The following is a 21,741-nucleotide window of genomic DNA, read 5'->3' on the forward strand; positions in this document are numbered from 1 at the left end:
GGTAAAACCGTTAAATCGCTCAAATCGTTCATGAATCATGTTTCAAATTGAGTTGATTTGATTTTAATACTTCAGAAGTATTTAGAAAAGAAAAATAATCCTATTTTTCAGTTTTCCAGTTGACAGGTATAACCAAGGTTTTTAAAAACGAACCGGAAATAGAACCGGTCAGGGGATTGGTTTTTGGTTAAGCGGTTCAACTGTCCGGGTTGAATGGCTCTACCTGTGACATCATAAATAAATTAAAAGTTAAAAAATATATTTATAAATAATAAAAAATAGTATAAAATTAAATAAAAAACAGAAATATACATTAAAATACAAAAAATAAAACTATCTAAATAAAAAATAATACAGTGCAAAATACATAAAAACTACAAAAATAAAGTACAGATTTTTTTTTTAAATACAAAAAAATACTGAAAAAAACAGAAAAATAAAACCATAAAACTTCAACAGTAAATCTCTCTCTCTCTCTCTCTCATCGGATGGTGGAATAGCTACGACTAACCACTGTGAATCCTCCATCTACTTCGTCTGAATCAAGAAACAGAGCAGCCTCTGGACGGGCTTTAACACAGTGCCCTTCAAGTTGCAGGCCAATGGGGTAGCGATTCTAAAAGGGGAGATGCAGTTGACCCTGATGCCATGGGCCCCCAGCTCAGTACAGGCTGACCAGACCGGCCCCACCAATGCGTGCTTAGAAGTGGTGTATGTACGAGGAGCAGAGCCACCCAAGGCTGCTGCCACAGTTTCAGTGTAGACGATCGAGTCGCATATCTTTCTCTCTACCATAGCCCGATCTGCGTGTTTAATCGTTGATGCCACCCCTCGCACATTGGTGAGCATGGTGTTGTTGAATTCTTCCATATACATCTCTAGAATGTTGCTTAGAGGACCCAAGATCCCTGCTGATTGTCGCAGGTGATTGCTGTTGCAAGTGGCTGCAACTGTTACTGCCACTAGAAACCCTCACCCGCTACTGCAAACTTGGTCGCAGGAAAGCTAGCCGTCCTCGCGTTGCAAGTGCTAGCTGCCGCAAGGCCCACCAACTCTTACTACTGCCTGCAAGTGCTGCCCACTGCTTGCAAGTTTGCTGTCGTCGGTTAGTGTATGTCGCCGTCGGACGCCGGAGGTGCCGGCCGCCATAGGTGGTCTGTAGGGTGTGAGGGTTGAGAGGAGGGAACTCGGGAAACCCTAAAGCTAAAGGGACCAAACATTCGACTGGGTTGGGGAGAAGGTATTTTATTTTTTGTTTTATTTTTTTATTTAAAACATTGAAAATATAAAGAGTAACCCGTGAACCGCTGCCCGGGTCAAATGGTTTAACGGTCTGATCGCTCGGGTTAGCGATTTTCTGACTTTTTTAACGGTTTTTAAAAATTTCCAGTTTTTAGTAAAACTGGACCCGGGGCTGACCGGTTACCGATTTTTCCGGTCTGGTCCGGTTTTGAAAACCACGGGTATAACCATTTTTTTTCCTATTCTTCTTCCTCAAACTGTCTCTCAACGGTGGACAGCCTGTTCTGTCCATACGTCCACAGGTTCTCTCCACGACTTGGAGGGTGTTTGGCACCGGAGAGTTTCGTTTCAATTCATAAGTTTGCCATGCCATAAAAAAAAAAAAAAAAAAAAAAAAAAAAAAAGCTAAAATATCATACCTGGAACAACATTAAAAAAAAAACGTTGCCGCCACAGTGATAATCTTTCGGATTTGGGAAAGGAGGCGCTCATCAAAATCGGTGATTTCTAAATCGCCTTGGAATCACTAACATGATGTTTGGCACTAGAACTTTTTACAATCATTTAGTTTCTGCTTGTGTCATGAATACCACATCCGCATTTGACAATCCTGATTTTTAAACAATGTTTTTATAATGATTAGTTTTGGAATTCGGGAAAGGAGGGTTTTTTGAAACATCAAATTGACGTTTGGGTTTTTTGAAACATCAAATTGATGTTTTTTTTATTTGCCTTTGTGATCCCGGTGACATGTTGTCATCATAAAATATATTATAATAGAGAAAACCTATAATGCAAGGAAGATACGGTATACAAAGAGTTTTGAGTTTTGACTAATCAAAACCCATCTATGAATTTTGATAAATAACACCTGATTGGCTATTAGATTTATAACTTTAGTTTATTAGTTAGATGTTTTTCAGATATTATATATTTTCTATATCATAGTCGAATTCATTATAATGTTAAGTCAAATCACTTTAAACGCCCAATCAGCTTGTATTTTAATTTTTTTTAGTAATTAAAAAAAAAGGTGAAAGGAAATACTTGTGATTTAGAACCCACTTGTGAAATAAAACGATTGTAAAACGCTCTAATGTCAAACACCCACTAAAGTGATATGAAATATTAAAATTTGAAAAAACTTACACCTTTTTTGAGATATCATAAGTTGTCATTATAAATATATTATAATAATTTGTCAAACCACTTTAAACATCTAGTCAGCTTGTATTTCTACCAAGTATGACTTAGAAAAGAAAAAAAAAAACCTGATAAAACTAAACATTTATGAATGAGAAACTCTTGTGAAAAGGAATAAATGCCTGTAATATGTTTTAAACGCTAATTGAATAGTAACAAGATTATTTTTGATGCCCCAAGAGGCCTATGAGTGCATTGCAAGAGATGCCAATGGAAGAATACTAAAGCTGAGTGAAGGGAGTATTGGAGCTAGTCAAGTAATTATCGAAGGAGATTCAAAAGCAACAGTTGAAGCCCTTCAACGAAACCTCATCAACAATGTGGAGGTGTCAAGCGATCTTAGAGGAATGGCGAGAGGAGCCCTCCAAAGTCACGTACACGCACATTCACAAAGAAGGCACAAAGAAGGCAACCAAGTGGCTGATTGATTGGCGAACGGACACCTGATAAACACTCAACTGACGCTTCTTTCCATCTTGATTTAGATTTCATTGTGTTTTTGGATTGTTTAGATAGCTTTGCTAGTTTATCTAACTTTTCTCTCCCCATGTATCAAAAATAAAAAAAGCCTTATTAGTCCACGCAACATTGACAAGTCAAATCTCTCTCTCTTCTTTTCCCCTATTTTTTAAATTTTATTAGGGTTTCAGTCTTATCTAAGTGATGAAATTTTTCCTAGTACTCTGTACTTTAGGCCTAGTGATACTTTGGTTCCCAAATTTTAAAATGTGATAATTTTAAAATTCAGTACCGAAATTTTAAATGCCTTTGAAAAAGACATAAATGCCCTTTGAGTGTCATTTAGTTTTCTTTATCAACTATCCAAACATTGACAAAAAATTAATAGTCCTAAATCCTTTCCTCTTTTATTCAAGAAAGTTGGGGTCCAAAATGCCTACCGAGATGTGCCCCCAACTTTCTTGAATAGAAGAAGCAAGGATTTTGGATTGTTAATTTTTTTGTCAACGTTTGGATGGTTGATAAAAAAATCAGATAACACTTGAAGGATATTTACGTCTTTTTCAAATGTCACTTAACGATCGGTTAACAACTAGTTAACGGTAAGTACTGATTGACATGTTTTGAAAGTTCAGATACTGAATTGTGGCATTTAAGTGCAGAGACCAAAATGGCATTAAGCCCAGCGTACAAGTACTAATCGGGAGTTTTCCCATTTATCATTTACATCTTAATCATAGGGCTGTTAAACTATGTCAGCTGAGTCGTTTAACCTGAATGGTTGGACCTTTAGGTTGCCACCAAGAGAAGAAATGTTTTTCATGGTGTTTGGAAGCGTGGGTGCTTTTTGGGGCCGATTTTTAAGAAAAAATGCCCATGCTTCTAAAACCCGTTTTTCACAAAAAAAAAACGCTTTTGCCACATAGGTAGTGAGCAACACTATGCTATTTGGTAAGGTAATTTTCATCACCATTTTTCATGTATGTGCTGACAGGTAAACACCACATAGGATACACATCAGTCAACCGTTGGGGGAAACGGTTCACTGATGCATGAATTTGGCGTTTCATGCATCGGTGGGGTCCTGATTTTTAATAATCAGCTGAACCAAACAATGAGATATATGGGTGTTTGTTGAAACGCCTATGTGGATCCGACATGACACCGTTTTTTTGAAACAACCACGGTTCCAAACATCCCCTTTAACTCTTATTTGTATTTTAATTTGATTTAAAATTGCACCTTGTCTTGTTTTCATCCATTAAGAATGAGAGTGATGCAAATGGATCGGATTGGATTCAAATTAGGGCATATCCGAATCTAAGTTGATATGAAGGTTCGATCGGACCTCACAAATAGTGATTCGAGTCTGAATATGTTAAGGATGTCGGATATCTAAACGAACACAATTCTATCCCATTTGAATTATGAAAAAAATAATAAATTATTAAAAGAAAAAAACATAAAAATTTATATAAAGAAAAACAAACATTAAGATGATAGATAAAGGCCCGATGCAGCAATGTGTGTGCGAGTTTCTCAGGCTCCATCAACTATCACAAAGTTTTGCAAATGGTTTTGAAACCACTGCCAAGATTGTTGAATCATTGTTAAGCTCGTTGGTGATAGATCCATCAGTTGGGTGTTGAGTGGAAAGTATTGATTTGCTCTAGAGCAAACGTTTAGAGGATTAGGCAATTTTCCTCTGGATAAGGAATCGTTACGTTTTCAAGTTTTTGATGAAACTTGGAACTCAAATACCTCTATCTCGCATTATCTTCTCTTCTAGCATTCTTTTCCCATGTCTACATGTTCTGGAACACATATATAAGATTTTAAAAATCGACCTGAAACTGAAACTGCTTAGGCCACCTGTTTCCAAATCAACAGTTCGATCATCCAGTTTAAACGACAGATGGCCCATTCCTACTTAGACCCTCCGCCTCATGGTTTGCTATGGATTTCATTAAGCTGTTCATTCCATGATTGGGGCTCAGGGCCAAGCTAGGTCAGACTTTAAGTCATTGTTGCAGATAAGGATGTGCAAATGACAAATATTGAGGTTTTGGGTTCGAGTGATCTTTTTTAGTATGGCAGTCATTTAACCTGCCTGTACTGCTTTTAGTTGTGTGCTTACTGATGAACATTGATGGGGCGGGGCTGAATGCTTCCTTTAATCTACTTTCTCTTCAATTAAAGCATCTTAAGTATAGAGGAAGAAAATGATGAAAATATGTTGTTAAACAGTAAAAGCTGATTATATACTGTGTATTTGTTGTATCAACAAGGGTAATTATTCTTAGATGCATCATTTTAAATGCTGTTTGACCTGACGACAACAAATATGAAAAAAATAAAATAAAAAAGAGGCAGCGATATGTGACTGAGGCAGTCGTTGGTAATTTCACTCTTGGTTATTTGGAACTGCGGCCATGTCGTGTGGTGTTCCATCAGGGAAGAGTAGACACTAGAAAACATCTTTGTTCGCTAAATTTGTATTTTTTGCTTTTTTTGTTTTCGTGGTTTGGTTGAATCCTAATTCTTAACTACTGGGGTGTTTAGAATCGTGGACGTTTATTTAATAAATGTTGTTACATAGGTGTTACTTTAGCAGTTTTCCTCTCGTGCTCTTCTGTACGTATTGAAAATAGTAAAATGTGACTTCGTTTTCTATGCACGTCTATTATGAAGTTATTTTTTAAAACATCCTCAAATGATTAGGCACATTTTCACTGTTATGATAATGCGGCGCCTAATTGTCATAAACAATTAATAATTATTACTTTTCTTGGTTTTATAAACAAATAAAGTACAAACATTGAATGAAAAAAAAAAACATAAACAGAACCAAACACACAATGCCTTTTTTTAGAAGCCCTAACCATGTCTTGACTATCCACGTGAAAAAATTATAAATGCAATAAACTAAATGGAAAAGTAAGAATGACAAGCCCATTGCAGATTTCTGAATTTCACTGCAGACCTGTAAACATTCAATATGTCAAATACCCCTACTTTATGCACCAATGCCCACCCATGAATTGACATCAATGCCTAGCTGGCACCTCCCCAACTGTACTTTGGGCCTAAAATTTCTGACCCTGGGATGAACCGTCATTCTCCCTAAACTAATAAAGTAATTATCAATTAGTAGATACCATTCGGTAATATTGGTGGACCGGGTCCTTGGTCGACTTCTGCTTCTTGCATATGAAACACAATGAAAATGTCATTTTCCATGGAAACCAGGCAATTTCTGGAATTTGGTTTTCCACCCCATCCAAACAGAGTCTATAAGAATGGTAAAAGAAAATTGTAAAGAACTAATATGAAACAAAAACGTATGATATCATTGACAAGTTCTATATGATACAAGACGGCTTCACGAAAAATTGTGCAATTTTACTTTATAAAATCAGTACTAATTTGTATTTTCAATTTGATGAGGATCAATTACTAATCCCTGTACTGCTGGTTTCCTGCCTAAGAATGTTCTGCGAGGAGTTGCTGCAGAAGAAGCCATTGGGTGAACATTCGGGGGTATTGGCGTTTCAGGTGAATGACCTGAAATGCAGAGGGAGCCTGCATCATCTTGTGACCAGTATACTTCAACCATAAGACCCCTTGGATTTTCTTGGGATTCTGTTCCTGGAATCCCAATAAACCTGGCTCCTACAGGTATCTGCAAAATCACCATCATAAAAGTCCTCAAGTTAAAACAAATCAGTCACCATACCAGTTGCTGAAATATTATAAACTGATAGCGGATGCAAATTTATGTAATTTTCTGCATTGAATAACCATATAAATTAATTAAACTTACTAGAACTGAGGTTCCTGATGTCAAAGTTAAAGTTACTAAGCTCCCTTCAGCTGCAGAATTTTCTAGCTCTGCCTGCTTTGCAATGTTCAGAAACACTTCTTCCAGAGTTGTTAGTCCAAGTTGGATATCTGATATGCCAAACTCTCTTTCCCTATCTTGAAGTTCCGCAAAGAATTTCTGCATAAGATTATCATAGCAAGAATAGAAACTAGGACATTAATGTTTAATGCTGAAATTACTGTTGGCATTCACAATGTCAATATAAAGCTCTGATCCTAGGTGCATTATATGATTTATTGAAGAAAGATGCCAAAAAGTTTTATAACTTTTAAACTTTTTTAAAAGAAAACAGTTTCAGCAACATGAATGTGATAAAAGGGATGGCCTAGGGCAAACATAAAACGATTTTGCTATTTATCAGATCATTTACTAGTAGAATATAATAAGAATACATAGGAGGACGGTGAAAATCAAAGAACTGAGATATTCCTATCTACATATATTTTGACTGTGAGGGTGTCATACATTATGTGACCTGATTGCCTTGTGATACAACACTCAAAACCCCTATGATCCGTGAAAGCTAAGATACAGCAAGAAACAAAAAACAAGAAAAAGGTATTTACCGTCAACAACCCCTCCTTTTCATGAGGAATAACATAAGTCAGGAAGGCCTTGTTCTCCTCTTTAGGCATGACATCTAAATGCTGTCAAATACATCCCACAAGTTAGATACAGAATCTTTTTGGAATGAGAAGATTTAGGAGATTTATTCATCCAACGTACATTTTTGAAAAACTGCTTCACAGCTTGACGGTAAGGTTCAGTTGTAGCAAATGCATCGCCATTAACATTAGGAGTCTGCCCAGGAGTGCTTCCAAGGAAGCTTACATTAGCAATAAAGCCAGTTCCAAACTTTGACTTCAACCTGATTGAGGTTCCAATGCAACGGAGCTTCCCCTTTGCCATGATTGCTATGCGGTCACTTAAAATGTCAGCTTCCTCCATTGAGTGAGTTGTTAGGACTATAGCTCGGCCTTTCTTTGCATCTTCAATGATGTCCCATACATGCCTCCGAGTGATTGGATCCATACCAGTAGTCTGCAATATTAAAGGAGGTTACATGCATTGCACAAGAGAACCTACAGATTTAGGAGTATTCTCCATTAATCTTACTGGCTCATCCAAGATGACCAATTTTGGATCACCAATAAGTGCTATTGCTACACTTAAGCGGCGCTTCATCCCTCCACTATAGCTCCCGGCTCTCATTTTGGCTGCCTCAGTGAGTTTCACCTCCTCTAATGATTTCTTGGTAACCTGCTTTTCCAGAAGAATCATTGTGTGTGGAACAGCATGGAAGAAAAGAAAATGATACTAATCTGGGACCTTAAACATTTTGATGATATATATGAATGTGGTAAAGAAACTTTTCCATTCTTTAATGCAACATACCGATTTGATTGAAGCAGGAGAAAGGCCTTTAATACTAGCAAAGAGGTGGAGGTGCTCTTGACCAGTTAAGGCATCCCAGAGAATATCGAACTATATACCAATATAAAAAGAAACAAAAATTAGTTCTTCACTTCCAAACAAATCATGGTGCAAAGTCCGAATTATGGTCAGCTAGATTTCGTTCTTAGAAAACAGGGCACCTGAGGACAAACTCCTATTATTCTTTGAATGCTTGACATACCAATGGAACTTCGAATGGAATATCCATATATCAGTGCTGTAAACAAATCAGTTATAGAGTAATTGAGATGCCACAACTATATCAAGATCAACTTGCAATTGATGAGTCTAAGGACCTGAAGAAGAATTTATTACCATCTCCCCCTGTCACTGGTGTAATGCCAGTTAAACAATTAATGACAGTTGTTTTGCCAGCTCCATTGGGTCCAAGAAGACAAAATAGTTGATCCTTTGGGAAGTTCACCCATAAGCCCTGATGATGAATTTAAAAATTTATCAGCAACCTTAAAGGAAAGAAACCAACATCCATGGGGAGACATGGACACACAAGGTATAGTAATCTGCAAGATAAGGCTCACATAGAGACCTCATAACCCAAGAATCTACTGGAATAGATTATAGTAACCATATGATAAACCAAGTTTATTGTAGAAAAAAATAAAGCTTCAGTCTTCAAGAAGAAAAACAGTATAATATCAAGTCACTAATTTATCCAATCAAGTAATTTGTGGATATCGAGATCTCCTTGATGGGTGTTGGTCTTGACACACCCACATGTATGGATTGTGTACAGTAAAAGAAGCAAGATGAATGACTTCTTCCTGCCCTCACCCCAGGCCATTGACACTTTGATATTTGAAGGTAAAATGGTCGTTTACCCTAAGAGCATGGTAAGGAGAAGTTCTCTTGCATCTGCAGCAACCAATATTTGTAGTCCCAGGATATGTCTTTGCTAGACCACGTATTTGGACTGCAACATTTGGATCAACTGCACCTTCATTGACTTGTTGTTTTACACCGGTTTCCTCTTGAAGAACGTCTTCATCATCTGGAGTGATGTTCTCCAGTTCTGGAATTGAACCGGTGCAACTACACACTCCACCCTCTGGAATACAAGGAATGGAAAAGCTGGTCATAAATTACAGTCAACTGGGGCAAGTCACGAATTTTAAAAATGGTAATTGCAGGTATTCAATTACCTTCCGCCTTGTTTCCACCTTTTCCTGTCCAGTACCCGGGCTTCAAAAAGTAAAACAACGATTTTCTCACACCTGATGAGTTGGGGATAATATTGTCAAAGTAGATAGCCAAAAGGAACCACACAAAGAATGTTGAGATGAGCCATTTATATATGTCATCCTGTCAAAATCATGTATTATTGTAAATATCTAATTCAAAATGTTGGTGCCTGATAGACTGTATGGATCTCCTAAATTGTAATCTTAAATGCTAAGCTTTAAAGTATATACATACAATAGTTATCACACACTCTGAATCCTTGGGGGGACAATTAGCCCGTCTGCTCCAGCTGATCCCATCATCTTGAGGAGTAGCTGTTGCATCTGAGAGAATATTAAGAGCTTCAGCAAGAAGGTTAGGAGGGAACAGGGACCAGATGATTCGATATTTTCTAGAGTAATCACTGCTGTAGGGAAATCCAAATGTTGTTACTAGCTGCAAGAATCAAAGAAAATCTGTTACAGACTGCATGAATCCATTCCTGAAACTTTATAGGGAGGATTTTACCTGTGTCAGAAATCCAATTATAAATACAGAAAATCCCACAGTTGTGGATGATGATGACTTGCTAATGAAAGTTGATACCATGAAGGCAAAACCAATCTAGCATCAAAGAGAGGAGTTAATCCCAAATATTTATAAATTGGGTTTCCGTGATTGGTAGTAGCACTTTTGTCCAGAATTAAGGAGGCATAGAGAAAACTCACCATATTGACTTGGAAAAGCAAGAACAGAAGGAACACAATTGCAAAACTGTTATGCAAGAAAAAGTCAAATTGAAACATCATTCCAAAGAGAACTGTGAAAAGTGATGAAAGAACTGCAATCAAGGCCTCCCAAGTGAACCATGACAACCAATAGGCAGATTCATAGAGACCCATTATAGACATTGCCTGCAGGTTTTCACATAATGGTAACAGAAAACAGTGATCTGAAAAGGGCCACAATGGTGATTCTTTTGATTAAAACAAAAACCCTGAGCAGTAGCCGATACCTGGCGGAGTTTGAGTTCTTTCTCTGTTAGCAAAGAACTAATCTGGAAGACAAAACCAAACATGGCAATTGCAAGAAAAAATGTTGGTCCCACTGTCCCTACAGCAGAGAAGATTTCTATGGCAGGGTGTGCAAATTCCTTAAGCCCCACAACCCAACTAAAATTTGGATCTGTACATGAATGAATTTTGTCCAAATAAGTTGTAGATTTTAGTAAAAAAAGAAATAGTTGAGGGGGGGGGGGATGCTATTAAGTCATTTCTCATAGAAGGAAAAACAATGTAGAAGATTACAGAACAGGTACCTCCAATCAGGAACCGAGCAATTTCACGCTCTGCAGCAATTTGAAGTGGAATTTGAAACTTAAAAGTGGGGTCCTCATAGTGTCCCCTCTTGGCTAGTGGAGTTGAGTTAGTTTGAATTCCATAGCTGATTACAGTTTCATTTCTTTCAGCAAAATGTAGAGCTCCAGGACAATGCATAGGATTATTGAAAAGCCAATCATCCACTTCATCAGCTGTCCCGAAGGATTTAACCTGCACAAAAAGGTGCATAAGTTATGCTTTTATGTTCTTTTACTTGTGAATTATACTAAGGCTGTATTCTGAATGAATTATTAAGATGAACTCCTTGGGTGAGAAACTTCAAAGATAGATGAAACACTTGCATATCTTTGTTGAATGGAAAGTCAGAGCAAGCCAATGTTTTGACGCAGAAAACTACTTAGATCTTTCTTTCAACAAGTACAATAGACCAATTATTCTCCCTGATCTCTAAACTGAAAAACCCAGTTAAAAAAAAGAGCCTGTAAAATGGAGGTTCAAGGCTTCAAGTCATTTGCATCCATCACGAGTTTCAGCAAAATACATCTAATATTTGAGACTATAGCATGCATCTGTTTCTAGACAACTTTTATTTGTCAAAATCCATAAAATGCACAATAAAAAGTAGTAGAAAATGAAGCTGCAAAACCATCTCTAAATCCTTCGAGTATTTCCCATCCAAATTTATATAAGTAAAAATGTAAAAGTAATAATTTACAGAAACTTAACAAAATTCAACAAACAAATGAATAATATAAGAAGTCATATCGATTAAACGTATAGTACATTCCAGCGTTTGACCCGAATTGTTATCTCATGCATCAAGTTAGCGAATAATCAGCAAGACAAATAAAAAGAAAAAGAACAATCTTGAACCAGAATTTCACTTATTGCGTTCATTTTCATAATAGAGAAAACCTAAAAGCCTAAGAATGCCGTATTTTGCTCCCAAAATACCTTACTGGATGGAATCGGTCTTCCTGGATTATTCGCCATGATCCTCCGCACAATTGACTGAATTTTCACACTTCCATTCCCACTCCAGACGAAATCGAAGCATGGGAGTTTAACATAGAACTTGTCCTCGCACGGAGGAATTGGAGGAGAGATCACGGGCTCCGGATCGTAGACGTTCTTATAAGAGGTGGTCGTAGAGAAACGAGCATGAATGGCCTTATCGATGCAGAAAATGAGAAAGATGAAGAACAAGGAAGAGAAAAGCTGCAGAAAGGTAGCTCTTCTATTCCTCCATGAAAGAAGGAGATTCTTCTTTAGCAGAGCTCTGAATTGCTGGACAAGGAGAGGAAATCCACTCTGCAAGTCGGACGTTCCTCCGTAGTCCATCTCCTCTCTTCTGCACTCTCGAAAGTACACAAGAAAATGCTTTTATAGAGTTCAGACTTCAGAACAGCAGTTAGCAGTTTCTCCGAGGATTATATTATTTATATTTTCACAGGACTCAATTAACAACGAAAATATCCTGGTTCTTTGCTAAAATTACGACTTGATGCCCTTCTTGATTCTTACGAGTTATGACTTATGACGTAGTTCAATACAGTCCAGCTGGCTAGCTGCTTAGCCTGCCTTCGGTTGCAAGTAAAAGGAACGAATGCGAGTTATTTGTTTGGAAAATAATGTTCAATCGAAGAATACATTATATTATTATTGCGTTGTCTCGAATATAAAGAATTGACTGGATAGGAGCAACCTCTAGGAAATTACTCCTAACAATATTTTCTTTTTCTACCATTATCAATATTCTTTTGGCAGCCATTTTACATGCATTTAAAAACTGTGAAATAGCAATTTTAAGAAAAAAAATGAAGAAAACCTTTGACCTTTCCTATGGGCATATGGGATTCTACAAAATCTGATCTTGGTTTTGATATAAACTTTTCTTTTTATTAGAAAAAACTTTTTGGCCAAAGATTTTGCTTATAGAATGCCTTAAATCACCATGGAAACGGAATTATGGCATATAATTCTTGTCAACTTATTTTTGCAAATGTCACTAACTTAATGATCTGGATTTCATTCTTAAAATTACTAGTTAAGGTACTATTTGGCAAGTATTTTTAGGAAAATCTTTCAATAGTTAAATAGACAAATTAAAAATAAATATCCTTTGGTACAGGATTTTGGCCCCGTTTGGCATGTTTTTTCATGTGGGTTGTCGGCTTTTTAGAAGCCCGATAGTCTATAATTTGGTCTTTTCCCATTTGGTTGGAAAAAGATTTAGGCACTGAAAGTCTCGGTCCAAAAAAGATGCGGGAAGCCCATTTTAGACTATTTTTGAAAAAATTTAAATGGAACTTTTTACCTTTTTTCAATTCATATTTATGCAAAAATCACAGAAAAACGTGTTTTAACCAAATGATTTTTAAGCTATTAAGATCTTGATGCAAAAACTCGTATCGTCTTTTGACTATCAAAGTTTCTAAAAGATCTTTCATAAAAGACTTACCAAATGGCCCCTTGATGTATCAAGCTTTTAAAAAGACGTTTAGAGACTATTTTTTATGTGGATAGACTAGGAAGCTTCAAACATGAAATTTGCCAGTTTTGGTTTTTTATGGTCTTTTCCACACATGCATCTTATAGGCTTTTTAGCTTTTGATTGCCAAACGGAAAAATAGCAACAGTTTTAATTATGAGCTTATCGTAATCCAGAAGACTATTAAAAAATTTGCCAAACTCTATTTAAATTGCTTGTATATAACCTATTTTCTTTAGACTCAATTTGGAAGGAATACATATATAATATAAATACATACAAAAAAATATAAATTACATAGTTTTGTATTCTACATATTTATATTTATACTTCTTCCAAACTGAGCCTTAGGATAAATTTATCTAAAATCCTGTCTAAAATCTGAATAGCCCTCTAATACAAAATCTGTTATGGGTTGTGGGCTCATATATGTATGAAGCTATGAGTTGCCTTTCAAGGGTATTATTGGTATATTGAAGAGTTGAGAAACAGCCGTGAACGTGAGCCGCTGTTGGTTTGGACAGGTAGAGTAGAGTGCGAAGGGTATAATGGACAGTTCGAAAACGTATGCGATCGAGAGACAAGGACAATTAAGGAAATTGAATAATTTGGCTTGTTTAATAGAACAGAATGTGCTTTCTTATCTTTTATATATATATATATATATATATATTAAAGTGAAAGGGGTGGTCTCCACTTCGCCAAATAAAATCTCACTTTGATGAGAATCTCACACGTGCAAACAGCTCGTGCCAGTAGATTTCGCGTCTCACGTGCAAACAGCTATCCAATGCGTGATATACACGTATCGATTTCTCTTTCTTTTAGTTCTCTCGAATCACTTCTCCCATTTCTTCTTCTTCGAGAGAATGGATGTGCTATCCATTCCTTGTCTCTTTTCCATCTCTGTTCTCTCCTCCGCCTTCCGAAGGCTTCACAAATGGATGTGCTATCCAATCCTTTCCGAAGGCTTCACAAAGGCCTTCCCGAAGTCTCCTTCTTGAGCTCTTGAGTTCTGGAAGACTTCCCGAAGGCTTCACAAGTGCTTCACAAGCAGCAGCGGTGCGGCGGTTTGGCCTTCACGATGCTCCCCCCTATTCTGCTCTTCGTATCGTTTTTCTATGTTTATTTGTGATTTTTCCGTTCTGAATTTTTTCTGGAATAGATTTTCTAGCAGGGTTTCTCGCTACACGACTACTACGTAAGAGTCCAATAGCTTTGGAAGCGGGAAGGCAGAGCCCAGTGCCCAGACTCCAGAGCAAAACAAAAGTCTTGTTTGTCTGTGTTTAGAAGAGAGCGTTGTCCGCGTGCAATGCAGCATTAGTCAACTAAACCTATTCTCTTTAACGAAAAAAAACAAAAAAGAAAAAAAAGTCAAAACTAATGTTCCGTTACATCAGCTTTACTTGTGGTGGAAGAATGGTTATGTCACTCCACGTTTCTCTTGGTAGCACCCGATAGGAAATACTGAATTCTTAATTATTGAGGGTAAATTTTTTGTTGCTGAAAGCTCCCATGATGTTTGATAATTGCAATTAGCTCTCTTGAAAATTTCTTTTATTAAAATTCTCTAATAAAAGCATAAAAATGTCTAAAATATTTATATAGTTAATTTTAACCAAAAATATTTATATTTTAATTTCTTTTATTTAAATTATTAGTTTAAATCATTTCAATTTATTTTTTTTGAAATTAATTTACTTTTCAATTTTATCTTTCATTATCCCTTGCTCAAAGATAAAGTTACAACTTTAAATTTTCTTTTTTTAATAATTATTATTATCATAAAAATGATCTATTTGCAATTATTTAGAAAGTTTAAGGGGAGGTTTCAACAATTTATCCAATTATTTATACAAATCCACAGTTTTATTCGATGAACCAATGGGATCGAATAGTCAAATAACTCCTTATTTTGTTGAATATTTTCTTTTTTCCTTTGAAGCCTATGTTGTTGAATATTTTCGGGATGTGGTAATAACTTATGAGGACTAATCAGCTTACGTTGTATTTATTTATTTTATTACGTTGTACATTATTATACATGCAATGAAATTAAGCAAGCTTTTTTCCACGGTTTAGAGTTTGGACACATCTTAATTCAACGCTTCTAGCCTTCTTTAGCTGTAGACCCAGGGACTAGGGTCGGGTCTTTTCCTTTTCCCTCGTTTTCCCTTTTTCATTGAACAAGATTGAGATTTGATAAGAAGCATATACCGGAGTCAAGCTCAAGTAGTTGTCTACTAATTACCAAGGCTTTTAAAATCGAACTATACAATAAACTGTTTATGGGTTCGGTTTTTAGTTTGAATGGATCGAACAGATAGTCTATTCTGATAAAAAATATAGAAATAAAAAAAAATAAAAAATGATAAAAATCGTTAAATAGCTTGAATGGTTCAAACACCTAAATTACTGGTTTGCTGTCCTAATCAACAGTTTTTGGCCAAATAATAGTTCTGGGATAAAACAGAACTGGTCAAGTGACCAATTCCCGGTTTTTCCAGTCCCACTATCTGATTTGGTTACATAATTCATCACGATTTAGCATAGGATCAAAACCTTGGTCTGCCCTACCCTTCGCGGTTGCTTCTTTTGGTTTCGTGAGGTGGGGCCAAAGGATATAAACGAGGAAAAATTTACTTAAACATCCCTTATGTTTTTGATTTTGATATAAACATCCCCTATATTTTTTACAAATACTTAAACCTCCACTTATTTTTTATTATAAAATCCTCACTTTATGTAAATACATCCCTTCCGTTGATTATACATAGCAAGTTTAGAATCTTTATTTCTACCCATGAAAAACTTTATTGAGATAAAGGTAGTGGATATACCCAAAAAGGTGATTAACTTTGTTTAGATGGATTTCACTTTTAAGTTGGGGTTAAACTTAAAAGTTTCCCTATTAATAGAAATGCCATATTTATACCATCTAATAAATAGAGAACCATGACATTCACCGTGCAAATTCATAACAATGGCAGTCATAATAATTATAATATCCCCATTATAAGATATTTAACGGGAGCATGCTTGCATATTTATTTGAAATGTAAAGGGAAGTTTTTGTACAGGTCAAAGTATGGGGGAGGTGACCAGAAAAAGAACAGATGGGAATTCCTTGAAGAAGTTTCCCTCAGCTATATGTTTCTTTCTTATTTTCCATTAAACCAAATATAGCCTTCAGGTAGTCTTTTAAGTTCGTGGTTTTGAAAAATAGTGAATATTTTCAAATTCATATTATATTTTTTGAAAATGACAATCGTTTTTTTTTTATTGAAATACACAATGCAAAAGAGGCTGCTTTGATCTATTTGTCAATCATGGTTTTTTTTTTTTTTTTCTCTTTTTTGTTTTAACCATGATATATGCAAGTATTCATTATTGGCAGGTATGTGGTGTGTATAATTTTATTACTTTTTTTATCATACATAGGGTCATTATTGAGTAGAGACATTATAATTATAAAGGGCAAATTTCTTAAGTTACTCCTACTGCTTAGTTAATTGGCAAACTCTACCTTTATTATTCATATATTATCTTAAAGTACCCTTATTGTTTCTGAAAATTGACTAATTACTCTCCTACCATTAGGGTTTTATCATAATCCAAACATCATAATCCGCTCATATGTTATATTTTGAGAAAATGACAATAATATTCTTGTCTTCACCCGATAATGCTTGTTGTCTAAAATGTGGGGGGTACCTGTGCATGTCTTTTTAGTCTGAATGATAGTAATGCCCTTTTTGTCCAAACGAAGTGGATTACCGATTCACTCAAAGATGAGGTGAGAAATTGTTTGTGCGAGGCCGATTGAAGTTGATGAGAGAGAGGCCACGGTTGGTCACCGCTATTGTTGATTCTACTATTGCTGCGGAGATGTTATGGGTCTAGCTCCAACTTCTGTGGAGCCAATAGAGGACAATGCGTAGACAGTCCAATGATTATTAAACTCCTGTAGAAGGAATGGGTGATTGAATAAACTGTAAGGGTGTTGGGTGAAGTAGAGCCGTAGAGGAGTCATGTTTTGAGGAGTCCGGATCTCCTGCCCACAACTTCCTACCAACATCCCTGCCACGTCACCAATTTTGGACATCTGTCCAATAACATGTGCCTCTTCTTCACATGTGTAAAAGTGCATGTGAAGTAAAGAGGTTATAATGGGACGGACGCTAAGTCCATCCTGTCAAAACCCAGATTTCATCCATTAACCTAACTAATATTTTTACCTAAAAAAATTACTTTCCCCTCCCCAACAACCCTAATAGTGTTTCGTTCTCTCCATCGGCAACCAACAACAGGTGATGTGTTCATCGACATCTTATTCTCTCCATACTCCACCGATTAATCTTCTTCTTCTATTCTCCATAACATCCTGTTCCAAGAGATTCTACCGACATCCGGCATCCAACAATCGAGGATGTGCTCATCGACATCCGGCATCCAGCAACTGAGGACGTGCTCACCGACATCCTATTCTATGCATACTCCTCCCCTATCGCTTAGCCTTGTTTTTCTTATCTCTAACAGCAGTGAGTCCTCTTCCCAAGAAGAAAACTCCGATGGTTAATCAACTTCGAATGGTATGTGAGTTTCTGTTTTTTTTATTCTTCAGCTCTAATAGAAAATTGGAAATATATATTTATTCTTGACTATGACCTAAAAGAGCTTAGGAAGACGATTCTTTAATAAAATATTTGTCTACTCTCCATTATGACATAGAAGAGCTTAACATTAATGACTATTTATTTAATCTTTAATAAAATATTTGATGATTGTTTAATAAAACTAATGTTACGGGGGTTTCAATTTTTTCTTTAATAAAACATTTGATTCATTAATTATTGTATCTAGTTTTAGTTTTATGCATCTATAAATATATTTGAAATTTTGGGTGGACAAAATACATATTTACTTTAATTTTCCCCTTTATTCAAATGGTGTGGGCATTCTTTAATGTGAACTGTTTCTTTTATGAGTTCTAATCAACTCAAAACCTGCATGACTTAAAAATAAATTGGTTCTTAAAAAAATTGCAGAAAAACATATTCGTAGTTGTATATGTGTATTTAAATTTGTTTCCAAATTGGAAATCAAAAAGTGACATTAAATTTATAGTTCGAAAACATGTTTTCATTTAAGCATCTATTATCACGTTTCATAAATTATATAACTTCACACCAAAATAGAAACAAAAATATTAATGTTGTAAAACACTATTATACCCAAAACTCCTATTGTACAATTTTAATCTTAAAAATGTTACTTGTTTAACAATTGGGTATTCTAATATTTTAACAATTAAAATTCTTTCATGTTTAACAGGATAAAGAAAGGATAGAGGGTGGCCCACACTTTGTTCGGAAGTTGGTTTTTGATCTAGATGGAAATGAACCAGAAAAGATTGATGTTACCAATGATTTAAATGAGGTAAATGTTTTACCTACTATAGATGAGTCAATAAAAAATGTTGATGATTTGTCTAAATTTGAAGAAAATAATGGTTTTGATGCAAATATACAATATAAACTCAAAGAAAAATTATCATTCATTCTTGAAAAGTTGACTCGCATGAGTTTTAAAACAGTAGAGGAAGCTTATGATTTTTATAATAAATATGTTGGGAAAGTGGGCTTTAGTGCTCGAAAAGTTAATAGAGTACTATGCCAAAGGACTAGTAAAGTGGGATTCAGCAAGCTTTGTTGTTCTAGAGAAGGGAAGCGTGTTGCAAATAAACGCAATCTCGTTGTTAAGCAACCCCGAGTGGAGACAAGATGTGGTTGTATTGCAGTTATGAAGATAAGTCAACGAGATGATGGTAGATATTATGTGATTGGTTTTAATGAGAATCATAACCATTTAGTTACAACTCCTTCAAAGTCACATATGTTGATATCACCTCCCAAAGCATCAACGGAATTGATGGCAAATGAAGCTGGCGGGCATGAAAATATTGGGTTTACTTTATTAGATTTGAAAAATTATTTACACTCATATCGGAATGGGAAAACAGAGAGAGGGGAGGTAGGTGGTATTCTACAATATTTTGAAGACAAACAATCACAAGACCCTTTTTTTTGTGTATGCGGTACAATTGGATCAAGCTGAGTTAGTTACTAATTTGTTTTGGGTAGATGCACAAATGATAGAACTATGGTCATTTTGGTGATGTGGTATGCTTTGACACAACATATCGAACAAATAAGGAAAATCGACCATTTGCACTATTTGTAGGGGTTAATAATTATAGGCAAACAATTATTTTTGGTGCTGCATTATTATATGATGAATCTGCAAATACATTTGAATGGTTATTTCAAGTTTTTGTCAAAATAATGGGTGGAAAAAAACCAAAACCACTTCTAACTGATGATGATGCAGCTATGGCAAAGGCTATTAATTTAGTGTTGCCAGAATCACATCATCCATTATGTGTTCGTCATATGTTTCAGAATGCTGCAAAACACCTTTGTGGTGTTTTTCAAAAGTCTAAGACATTCTCCAAGGATTTCAGCACTTGTGTGTATGCATGCGAGGATGTGGAGGAATTTGAAAATTCATGGGAGAGTATGATTAGTAAATATGAACTTTAAGACAATGATTGATTGCAAAAACTATACAGCAAAAGACATAAATGGGCTTTAGTGTTTAAACACCAATCTTTTTTTGCTAGCATCAGCACAACACAAAGAAGTGAGAGTATGAACAGTTTTCTAAAAAAATATCTCAATATTAAGCATGATTTGGGAAGATTCCTTAGGCACTTTGAAAGAATGATTGCTGATAGGCGTTATGAAGAGCTAAAAGCTGAATTTGCAGCAACACGGAGCATCCCTACCTTTACATCACGATTGGGAAGATTAAAGAATGTTGCCCATATATATACACCTCAATTTTTTTCTATGTTTCATAATGAAGTATTGGAACAACTGAATTGCAACATTGAAGGTGATCATGTGGTGTTTGAAATAATAACTATGTATATAGTTAGTGTGTTTGGTACATCTCGTCAATACAATGTTACTTTTGATGCAAAAAATGATTCAGTTAATTGCAATTGCAAAAAGTTTGAATTTGTTAGGATCTTATGTAGGCATGCATTAAAAATACTTGATTATAGACACGTAAAAATGATATCCTCATGCTATATATTGAGAAGATGGACCATTGATGCGAGGGTGACCACATCATCTCATATCTCAACTCATTATTTTGATGAAATTACAAGAATGGCTATACGTAGAAAACAAATGTTTCATATGCTTAGCCAAATAGTAAATAGAGCTGCATGTAGTGAGGAGGCTTACAAGATAGTTATGGAGTGTGAAGAGAAACTTTTCAGTGATGTGTCAGCGTATTAACAGCAAACAACATTTAATCAATCATCTATTACAATTGAGAGTATGGAAGATTAAAATGATAACACCAGCTCTCCTTTCACAAATCTTGATGGTGAACATAGCAATGCTAGTAGTAATGATGTTGGTTTTGTAGAAGGTGGGATATCAAAACAAGTAAAAGGATTTAAGCACAATGTGACCACCATGCGTTCTTCAAAGAGGCCAAAGAATGCTTTGGCAAAAGCATTTGTAAAGAGAGCAAAACGGAAGAAGGATCAATCTAATGAAAAATTCTCTACAAAGGTATTATTTTTAATTTATCTCCTAAGTTTATTTAAATAAATATTAAATATTAATTTAACTTTTTTTGTTATGTAGGAAGCTAAAGATGGGTGGAATGTGTCTAAGGGAAAGATGGCAGATGAACAAAACTTTGACCAAACTCTCTCATATACCCAGGTATTAAAGATTGATAATTATTGCTTTGAAATTTGATATTTCTAGTATTAATTTTTTTTTATTAAAATTCTTATAATATAGGAATCGATGTTTGTGGATAATAGGGAGAATGTTACAAGTACAAGTAATCCAAATAATACCATTCTCTCATACACACAGGATTTGCAAAGTTTTTATACTATGACTTCAACATTTCAGGTAATTGACTCAAATCATACATACTTTAACTTAATTTACTTTAAAGGTAACAACATTTTTAAGAGTTTTATTATATATTTTTGTCATAGCCACCAATTTATTTACTGCATAGGCATTCCTACTCCTTTGTCCATGATATTAATATACAAGATTCATTTGTTCATGATCATTGTATACAAGTGGTGTATATCGATTTTTTTAACACAATTTTTATAATATAATTTTCCTTCACATTTGTTGGTTTCTTTTTATAGGGAGATGTGCCATGCAAAGTTTTTAGAGAACCCATCTATGGCGGATCTCATTTGAATAGGTGATAATCTCTGCATTGAAAGAATTATGATCCAAATTATGTTTTGCATCATTAAAAAACATAAAATTATATTTTTCCAGGCCTCATCAGATATTGGACCATATCATGCAATGGACTTGTACCGGTTCTGAGAAAACTGAGTGACAAATTATCTCACATTTTCAAATAGG

General features: G+C 35.3%; 1 protein-coding gene and 1 pseudogene across 1 annotated transcript; one reads left to right on the forward strand and one right to left on the reverse strand.

The window, feature by feature from the left end:
- Positions 1–6,233: 6,233 nt before the first annotated feature.
- Positions 6,234–12,177, reverse strand: LOC148863083 (ABC transporter A family member 2-like). Its single transcript, XM_088979596.1, has 16 exons — positions 11,716–12,177; positions 10,740–10,971; positions 10,437–10,606; positions 10,150–10,335; positions 9,950–10,045; positions 9,677–9,877; positions 9,403–9,562; positions 9,082–9,308; positions 8,558–8,675; positions 8,383–8,459; positions 8,183–8,272; positions 7,904–8,047; positions 7,514–7,828; positions 7,354–7,434; positions 6,728–6,904; positions 6,234–6,586 (listed from the first exon to the last, which is right to left on the reverse strand). The coding sequence occupies exons 1-16, from the start codon at positions 12,100–12,102 to the stop codon at positions 6,326–6,328; spliced, it is 2,922 nt and encodes a 973-aa protein (XP_088835722.1). The 5' UTR covers positions 12,103–12,177; the 3' UTR covers positions 6,234–6,325.
- A 5,646-nt stretch (positions 12,178–17,823) lies between these two features.
- Positions 17,824–20,943, forward strand: LOC148863084 (protein FAR1-RELATED SEQUENCE 9-like; annotated as a pseudogene).
- The last annotated feature ends 798 nt before the right edge of the window (positions 20,944–21,741 follow it).

Source organism: Nelumbo lutea, chromosome 3 (genome assembly GCF_056320005.1).
Source record: "Nelumbo lutea isolate HS-2025 chromosome 3, American lotus-T2T, whole genome shotgun sequence".
In the NCBI taxonomy this organism is placed as follows: domain Eukaryota; kingdom Viridiplantae; phylum Streptophyta; class Magnoliopsida; order Proteales; family Nelumbonaceae; genus Nelumbo; species Nelumbo lutea.

Coding starts and splice junctions, on each gene's coding strand:
- LOC148863083 (XM_088979596.1), bottom strand. CDS start 12,102: ATGGACTACGGAGGAACGTCCGACTTGCAGAGTGGATTTCCTCTCCTT. Junction 9,309..9,402: donor AGGTGGAAACAAGGCGGAAG/GTAATTGAATAC, acceptor CTTGTATTCCAG/AGGGTGGAGTGTGTAGTTGC. Junction 8,676..9,081: donor CTCCTTACCATGCTCTTAGG/GTAAACGACCAT, acceptor ATTCATCATCAG/GGCTTATGGGTGAACTTCCC.